Source organism: Macrosteles quadrilineatus, unplaced genomic scaffold, assembly GCF_028750875.1.
Source record: "Macrosteles quadrilineatus isolate MER2022 unplaced genomic scaffold, UCM_ALF_1.0 Scaffold_1__1_contigs__length_201487025, whole genome shotgun sequence".
In the NCBI taxonomy this organism is placed as follows: domain Eukaryota; kingdom Metazoa; phylum Arthropoda; class Insecta; order Hemiptera; family Cicadellidae; genus Macrosteles; species Macrosteles quadrilineatus.
Window position 1 is genome coordinate 178,464,075 of NW_026542594.1, and position 10,282 is coordinate 178,474,356.

At 32.5% G+C, this 10,282-nt stretch overlaps 1 protein-coding gene across 1 annotated transcript; it reads left to right on the forward strand.

Moving 5' to 3' along the window:
- Nucleotides 1-4,453: 4,453 nt before the first annotated feature.
- Nucleotides 4,454-7,226, forward strand: LOC128983257 (uncharacterized). Its single transcript, XM_054402493.1, has 2 exons — nucleotides 4,454-4,583; nucleotides 6,199-7,226. Exons 1-2 carry the CDS (start codon nucleotides 4,572-4,574, stop codon nucleotides 6,982-6,984), a joined length of 798 nt encoding a protein of 265 aa, XP_054258468.1. The 5' UTR covers nucleotides 4,454-4,571; the 3' UTR covers nucleotides 6,985-7,226.
- The last annotated feature ends 3,056 nt before the right edge of the window (nucleotides 7,227-10,282 follow it).

Genomic DNA, 10,282 nt, shown 5'->3' on the forward strand with positions numbered 1-10,282 from the left:
ATCCTTTTTTTATAAAAGGGAGATTAAAAACTCATTGAACAACCATAATTTCATGCCATGACAATATCACACTTTTATACAAACTGTTAGAAAAAACCTCAAGATATGTTCGTTAACTTAGCAATACAATCGCCGAACATTTAACCTTTTGGAGTTAAAAAGCAGGATAAACAAGAATACTATTATAGCAAAAGCAGCTTCTTGATAGATAAATAAAAACCAAGATAAATTAGCTGTAGTTTGAACAAGTTAGTCCTTCCCCCCACTACTTCTCAATTCATACAGCACAGACAGGACAGGAGGTCCTGAGGAGTGCCAGTAAATCCTGGCATAAAAGAAGTAATATATTGCATGGTAGAACGACAGCTAAGTTGAAACCTTTTTTCACTGTTGCATCTTCATTCTTTATTTCAATTCCTCTTGATAGTATAAACATTTTAATTACAATAGGTTTCTTCCATAAAAACTTATAATATGTTGTTGAAATGAAATAAATTTTTTTATGTTCTTATTATGGTGTTTTTATAAAATTTGACCAAATTGAACAACTTGATTCTTAAAATACAAACATTTATGGAAGATTTTATGAACCTTGAAGAGGCATATCTCTCAATGTGATAGGCTTATAATCACAATTTTGGTCTTAAATTGTGAGTAATTTAATGCAGTTTCAAAGTAATTATGGTTGTTTTAATGAAAAATAACGATAAAGTTATGCTTAAGGGTTAACGTAAGCCAAACTTAAAAAAAATTCAAAATTTGGTAATTTTAGCCGTTGTTTGCGGAGTCATATCTTGAAAACTATTAGGCCTGTAATAACCATTTTGGTCTTATATGATAGGTAATTTAATATACATTAAAAATGGTTATGCTTGTTCTTTATGAAAAAGTGATGCTTCAGGGTCAAAATTGGACAAACGTAAAATAGTGCGAAATTCCACCGATGGTGATCCGGAAGGTCGCCGAGGTCGAAAATTTGGATTTAGCATCTCGGTACTATTACAAACAACATAAAAAAAAGAAACCTACTAACCCATTTCGTGCAAGGTAAAATGCGTTAGATTGCAACTGCAGTTGTAAATTTGCAATTATGTAAGAGTATTTAGACACCTGATGTCTAAGTTCAATTTAATTTATGAATTTTAAAATGTTTGAAAGACTAGTATGTAGTTATGCCTCAATGACCAATTATTTGTACTAGTGATCGTCCAGTGGATGAAAATTCGACCAAAAACATGGAATGTTCTTCTATTGACTATTGGATACTAAAGTAGAAATCCCATCTATATGGACCAGCTGTCACAACTTTTTTAAACACATAGTTGTGTGAGTAATGCGTGTTTTAAATTCTTTTTTATACCTTATTTTATTGTTGCTGACAAAGTTGATGGGTCATAGCAGTTGCTATAACTCATAATAAGTCATTCCATAAGTTTGACTTGGTAAAAAACATCGTGTATTCGACAGAAATTAGTCATTTAGATCAGCGCAATCTGTTGGTGGCTCACATCAACTACATTGAATATAATTGGTGACAACTTTAACATGGGGATGGAATGTAAAGGTACAGGCTCTTCTAAATTTTCACCCCACGCTGTTAATAAAACACGTGATTGTAATTTCTTCCATTTGTTTTGATTTTCTGTTTATATTTTGTTGTTATTTCGTCGCCAACATGGCAACCCATAAAGCCCATGTTATTTTTTTTTATTTTAAATTCATTTTTGGCTCTTATATTTGAACTTATTTTAATTTTTAAATGGATTCTGCACTTCTACAGGAAATATCTTTCTAACAATATTCGCAGATTTTCCCTATGATGCACACGAGCTGAGAAAAAAAGGTTTTAAAGAAACATGCTTGCCTATTAATATATAGATAGATATGCTAACTGATGTTTGGTTTTGGGAATTGTTCCTTAGCTTCATTATTAATTTTGTATAATGTTATCACCTGAATCGTAACGTATCATAAGATTAAGTGATTTTACATTGCTACTGCTTACTACTAATACTCTTCACTGGTGAGAAACCAATCAAATATGTGTGGTAAGTTATTCAAAATTGACAAAACGTCAAAATTGCTCATTATAAAAAATAATTTATTTTTATTATTGGTTTGTTACTATTTAGAAGCAGATTGCAATGAAAACTGTCATACAACTCATGAAGGTAATTGGGTGTATTCTATTTGGGTGTAATCTAGCAGTAAATGGCTGATATCTTATGAGCATTGAGCATCCATAATTCCGTTTCAATTTTAATTGGGACCAGATCACGTAAGTATTTAAATAGACGATGAATGTTAGGCTACTATCAACTGTTTAACTGGTTTTAATAGGCACTCATTTAAATCCACTCCATTAGCATACGTTTAAATAAATGGGGAAATTACTGACGAGTGTTTACAAGTTTAGGTACAACATACAAAAATATTATTAGGGCAAATAAAATCGGATACTTGCCACAACAATTTTTTATATATTGTATCGAATGTGTACATTAGAAAGGGAAGAAACCAAAATAATTCCAATATCTTACAAACTCTATTCAAACAAATAACAACATGAAAACAAGTGCAATATTTTAAACTCGCAGTAAAAAAATATTATTCATCTCTATAATTCCTTTTGAAGGAGCCTTGCAATATTGAACATTATTTTCAGCTACAAAGCACTTCCCGTAATATTAAACTGACTTTTAAAGACGTAACAGCTTCCTTCTTCTTACCAATACAACCTAAAAAAAAAATATTGGGGTACCTATCTTATTTGTTTCTTGATTGCATATAATTCTTATAGAATCTAGTCAAACATAACTCAGTCTCTTAGTGTCATAGACTCCATAGACTAATGATAATCACCTTGCAAGTGACTTAATAGATAATATACTAATGTATTTACCAATTAGTTAGTTTAAAAGAATTGCTTTGTAATCATAAAAATCATATCATGTAAGTCAAATTGAAACTAAAATATCTATAAGACAGTTTTAAGTAAATAAAGATTATTATAACACACATAAACACTTAATAATCGAGTTTGCTAAAAACTAATCAATAAGTTACGCTAAGATGTAGGAAAATCTGCATGGATACAGACATTGTGATCGTATCGCGGTCGCTCTATTTGACTACCAAAGCAGCCCGAGCATAACAACTGATTTGTAGCTAGCAATTCTGTTTGATAATAACTTAAGTTATGCATTACAGTATTAACCTAAAAGTATATATCATGAAGTTTATTTTTGGATTAGAAAATTTTTATAACTAAAAGTGTAGGCCTTTTTCTATTCTGTTTTTAGTTTAATGCATTTCTACAATTAATTTTAAAATAATAACTCGTTGTATTGTATTTTAAGATTTTTGTGGCTTTTTAAACTGCACGCGTTTACCACATTTAACACATCTTACCATCACTTAATAATACAATTGACTAAAACAATCATACTTATTAAGGCTACTATTTAACTTATTCGCCATTATGGGAAATAAATTTTAATAAGAAGATAACAAGATGTATTTAGAACCAGATCATTAATCAAGAGAGTTAATAAAAATAAATGACTTGTTGCTGCTTTCAGTGGCTTCGTGTAAAGTACTCAGCCTCGTTGCCTTCTTATTGATTTGGCTTTTCCCCTTGAAAATCCACCAAAACATTTATCAAATCCAATTTTGTATATAACATGTATTAGAAATTCATTAAAATTACTAAGTTATCATATTATATTTTAGCGAATATCCCATGTATAGGAAATAAGCTAATAAAGTAGGTCTCCTGGTAAGACCTAGGCCCGGGACCGATGTAATTTTTAATTTTGATGTCCCCAGAGGAAAAAAAACACTATTCGTTCAAAGTGTTACATATCAGTAAACGCGATAACTTGAGTATTATCTGTCCCATTTTGATGAAATGTGGCTTGAAGATGTAGGGCGGGATAAACTTGGATTAGTTTGAGCGCCAACATGATTGGACCATGGGAACGCGGTTTTATTGGGGATTTATGGGGTTAAAATTGTGTTTTCTCATACCAAACGATATAAAGAACTTACATAAATGATAGTACCCCTACGTACAGACTAAAATATAACTCTTATTATAGACCTCAGTTCTCACTGTTGAAGTAATTTAAATTTTATTGTTATATTTTTTCATTGAAATATTTTAAAGTTAGATCGGTTGATGGGTTCAAAAAGCTAAACAGGCTGTAAATAAAATTGTGAAAAAAATTATAATTATGTTTTGGTTAGTTAATATTGATTATATGAGGTAGATCTCGTCATACCTGAGACAAGATAAAACGTGAAGATTTGTTAGTTCATTATTTATGATAATGCAATTGAAAAATATAAATGCCAGTAATTCCCTCTTAACTTATCAGTTGAGTTATCAAAACACTCGACTTATCAACTAACCCACCTTAAAAGCCTGTATACCTGATACGCGGGCCTTGCTTCTCAATAAGTTAGTAAGTGGTACGATAAGCTTTCTTCTACTTTAAAAGTTATATGTTTTCTAACCAATTCAGTACAATCCAGCCTAGTGGAAGACATATAACTGCTGTGCCAAAATTATGGCAGAGTCGGTAAGTTTATTTTTCAAAAAGTGAATCCATTCATGGGTTTTTAGCATTGTTACCAAATAACTTTATGTAGTCCTTCAGATTAGATTGAGTTGCTATCCTTGTGATTGTTATACAGAAAATGTTTAGTCTAAACAAGTGTTAAATTTCGTTTCCCAACATTTTTGCAGTTGTTAAAGTGGGAATCAACTATTGTCAGTAAACCGAAATGCTTATTTAACTAAATAACAATCAACAGAGTAAGCAAAGAAGAGTTGAGTGTGATTTTCAAAATGTTGATGTTAGGTGCGTCTTTCTTGTAGCTGTAAGAACCTTCCTAGTGTTTGGTATTTTCTGTATTTTTTTTCAACAAATTAAAAAAGTAAATTAACTAGGTTAAAAAACTTTAATAGTTACTTTTTACAACTGTGTCAATATTTAATAACAATCATTAGTTTAACAAGAAAATCCAAAGTTTATAAACACATATGATCCATTTGAGGAGGCAATACTTATTTATTTAAGTAAATTATGTATGTGTAACAACATATGCTATCTATCAAAGATTTTGATTGAATTTGAAACAGTTCGTTTCTCTTTTCCATTTAATGCATTGATCTAAATCCTGCGGTAAATTTCAAAACATAACCCAACCCAACCCACATCCCAGAAGTCTTGGCTCTCTTCTTGTTACTTAATATTTAATTTCAATATTTTGTTTGAAAGCATTACTAATTAATGAACAAATAAGAGATGGGAAGTGGGTTCTAGATTAATCCTTCTCAGCAAACTTTTAATTTGTAGACACTCTAAAAACCAACAAGAGCAAGTAGTATTCCTGAAATAACGCATCCATACTTATATGAAAACCCACATTAGGATTTAAGACGAAACACAGTTGAAGCAACTTTAGTCAGTCTGTTAGTAGTCTCGTTACCTTCTCAGTTTTGCGTTTAGTAGTATTAGCTCTCGAAATGGTTTATATTGTGGTTTACTACAATAAACTAACAGCTCTTTCCGTTACTTACATATTAGATGCCATAGGTATTACCTTTGACTATTAATACAACTAGACATTCCATCCCCATGTCCCAGGTTGTCACTAGTTTCTTGATCAAAATCGTTGTAGTTGATGTGAGCCACCAACAGTTTGTGCTAATGCAAATTACAGATTTGTTTTGAATACACGAACTTTTTAATATGTCAAACTTTTGGAGCAACTTATTGTGAGCTAAGCAACTGTTATGACCTATCAAGATCAACTATGTCAGCACAAACATTTTTTTAGAAAGTAGAATATACAACACTAGCACATTATATGACTGGCTCACACAACTACGGTCTTCTTTGATAAACTGATGACCACTGGTCCATATAATATGGGATGTCTACCTTAGTATCCAATGGCATTACTCTGTCAACGCAATAATGAATTTAACCTTTGATTTCTCACTAGGGGGGGAAACTACTCTAGCTTGCAAAGAATGAATTGTAAACACCTTTTTCTTATGAAACTAAACAAAAAGCTGCCCAAATTTTTTTTCTTTAAAATATTTAAAACATGATAAAATTAATAATATTTGCTTAAACTACTAACTGGTCGAAGCAAAGTGTGAAACCAAAATCTTTCTTTTTTCAGGAAAACTATGAAATACTGAAGAACATCACATCATATCTGCAAGAGATTATAGAATGTCCCGTGTGCCTGCACACAATCCAAATTCCATTTAAGTTATGCAGCAGAGGTCATGGGGTTTGCAACAGCTGCTGCGAGAAGCTAAAGGATTGTCCAACATGCCAAGGTCCATTTATAATAGAGAATCCTGTGTGTTTGAAAAATCTCCTGGAAGCCCTGCCTCGTCAGTGCAAGTACCATGGAGATGGCTGTGAACACATACTAGAGCCCGGGAGTGACCATGAGGAATTTTGTGGTTTTCGACCTGCAGAATGTAGGTGCCCCGATTGCAACCATGTGACTACTTTGATAAAACTGATGGATCACTATAAGAAAGAGCATCGTGGTTATCACTACGAATTCAAAGCAGATTGTCGATCATCTAATCCTGGTATTTGTTTTGGTTTTAATCCTGAGAATTACTATATTGATCATCATTTGATCTCTGGGTTTGACAATATATTCTGGATTACCGAAAACTTAAATCAGAAACATTTTAAACTTGCCTTTGAAGCAACTCCAATTGGAAAGTTGAAAAGTGAATATTTTGTAAAAGTAGAGATAAAAAAAGATAAGTTTTTATATGCATCTACGTTAAAGGCTTCTGTGGTGAAGTGTTCTGAAAGATGGGGAAACGATGACTCAGATGATGAAGATAATTGCATGAGAATTCCACAGAGCACCTTACATAATGTCATCAATGAAAGAACTCTTGAATGTGAGATTACGTTTTTTGAACGCCAAAAGTAAAATCCCCTATGAAACTTGTTCAAGTTTTGCTGAAAGATAAGTTTTGTGTATGAAGTTTGCCATTTAAAGTTGTACTACCTCAGTTGGGTAGAATACCAATCAAGATAAAACTTGAACAATCTATTAAGCTATGTTTTGTATTATATCAGATTTTTTAGATTGTGGTTAAAGTGTTAACTTTGTTAACTCGTGTTATGCTATTTTCATGGAGAATATGGTATAGTACGGTGCAAAAAAAATACTGCCTAACCTCACCTCTTAAGTGAACAGTAACTTATGTATCCCAAATGTTCAATGTAGTACCCCTATTTTATGAAAAACAAATAGCCCATTTTGATCTTTGGAATTTTTAAAGCTGAAAATTCTGTAGTTTTTTGTTTTATTTCATGACATTTCTCGATAAATTTTAGCGCAAAACATGCTATTTACAAAAATCTACAACACATTATTGTTCGTGAGATATTTAATGAAAACCTCAAAATATACAGAACTTTCAACTTTAACCCCCTTCCACTCTAACCCAACCCCAAAATGGTGTTACCTTTTACCATAAAATATGGGGACTATTGAACTCTAGAAGTCAAAAGTTAGCTTTCACTTGAAATTTTGGGTTTAGGTCTAATTGCGTCGTACTATAGTGAGTTGGATTTTTTTAGGGTGCCGTGAATTTTGTGCATTATAGTTCATTCACACAATTTAGACGGATGAAGGGAAAGATTTCCTAGGTTCCCCACCATTAGCATTCACTGATCAGCTGATCGTCGTTGTTGAGGAAGGAGCATTTCGAAGAATGCGAACTTCTGCCCACTTCAATTTAGCATCTACACACACGAGGAAACAATTTCCATCCAATGGACCGGCATAATCAATATGCACTCTTTCCCAGTTACCACCGGGCTGATCCCACGGATGTACCGGAGCCTTTGGTGGATTGTGACGAACTTTAGCACAAGCTTCACAGCTTTTCACTAGTCTTTCTAATTCTTTGTTCATACCTTCCCAATATAGCCCTACATATTTTCTAGCAAGCTGTTTCATTTTAGTAATTCACGTTTATTAATGTAAAACTGTTACCAAATATTAAGACAAAATGAGTTTTTCTTCAATTATAGCAAAAAAGTAGAAGATTTTTATTCTTGTATAAAAAAACTACTGAAAGTCAACCAAAAGGGAAACAATGAACAATGAATATGTAATTGATTAAACTTGGAATAATTAATTTTGACCAGATGTGAGTAACAGTGTCTTGGAACAAAAATTAAATAATTATATCGAATCATAATAGAATGCATATTTTATGACCACCCGTTATAACTTATATTCAACAAGATTATTTAGACTGTGTTTTATTATATTGGTTTGTTGGTATATTCAAACAGAACACAGCATTAAAACTAGTCTACATTATACACATCTGGATTCTCCAGCTACATGCCTGCGATGTTGGGTTAATGATGCTATGTATAGACCAATTACCATGTATACTCGTCGTTGTACCCCTCATTCTGCTATTTGATGCAGCAACAGTTATATAATGTGTGTGTACATCCTCTAGTTACATGCATTATTGCTCAGATAATGCAGTCCCGTCTACCCTTTAGCTACATACAGTAATGCTGAGTTAATGATGCTATGTATAGACCAATTACACTATATTCTCATTGTTAATATCCTTCATTGTGCCATACGACCACTGCAACAGTCTCATTATGTATGTGTGTATCCTCTAGCTACATGAAGTAATGCTGAGTTAATGATGCTATGTATAGACCAATTACACTATATTCTCATTGTTAATATCCTTCATTGTGCCATACGACCACTGCAACAGTCTCATTATGTATGTGTGTATCCTCTAGCTACATGAAGTAATGCTGAGTTAATGATGCTATGTATAGACCAATTACACTATATTCTCATTGTTAATATCCTTCATTGTGCCATACGACCACTGCAACAGTCTCATTATGTATGTGTGTATCCTCTAGCTACATACAGTAATGCTAAGTTAATGATGCTATGTATAGACCAATTACACTATATTCTCATTGTTAATATCCTTCATTGTGCAATACGATCACTGCAACAGTCTCATTATGTATGTGTATATCCTCTAGCTACATGCAGTAATGCTGAGTTAATGATGCTACGTATAGACCAATTACACTATATTCTCATTGTTAATATCCTTCATTGTGCAATACGATCACTGCAACAGTCTCATTATGTATGTGTGTGTCCTCTAGCTACATGCAGTAATGCTGAGTTAATGATGCTATGTATAGACCAATTACACTATATTCTCATTGTTAGTATCCTTCATTGTGCAATACAATCACTGCAACAGTATATTTATGTATGTGTGTATCCTCTAGCTACATGCAGTAATGCTGAGTTAATGATGCTACGTATAGACCAATTACACTATATTCTCATTGTTAATATCCTTCATTGTTCAATACGATCACTGCAACAGTCTCATTATGTATGTGTGTATCCTCTAGCTACATGCAGTAATGCTGAGTTAATGATGCTATGTATAGACCAATTACACTATATTATCATTGTTAATATCCTTCATTGTGCAATACTATCACTGCAACAGTATCATTATGTATGTGTGTATCCTCCAGCTACATACAGTAATGCTGAGTTAATGATGCTATGTATTGACCAATTACACTATATTCTCATTGTTAATATCCTTCATTGTGCAATACGATCACTGCAACAGTCTCATTATGTATGTGTGTATCCTCTAGCTACATGCAGTAATGCTGAGTTAATGATGCTACGTATAGACCAATTACACTATATTCTCATTGTTAATATCCTTCATTGTGCAATACGATCACTGCAACAGTATCATTATGTATGTGTGTATCCTATAGCTACATGAAGTAATGCTGAGTTAATGATGCTATGTATAGACCAATTACACTATATTCTCATTGTTGATATCCTTCATTGTGCAATACGATCACTGCAACAGTCTCATTATGTATGTGTGTAACCTCTAGCTACATACAGTAATGCTGAGTTAATGATACAATGTATAGACCAATTACACTATATTCGCATTGATGCTATCTATTATTGCGTAATACGATTGATGCAAAAGTACAATTATGTATGTGTGTATCCTATAGCTACATACAGTAATGCTGAGTTAATAATGCTATGTATAAACCAATTACACTATATTCTCATTGTTAATATCCTTCATTGTGCCATACGATCACTGCAACAGTCTCATTATGTATGTGTGTATCCTCTAGCTACATGAAGTAATGCTGAG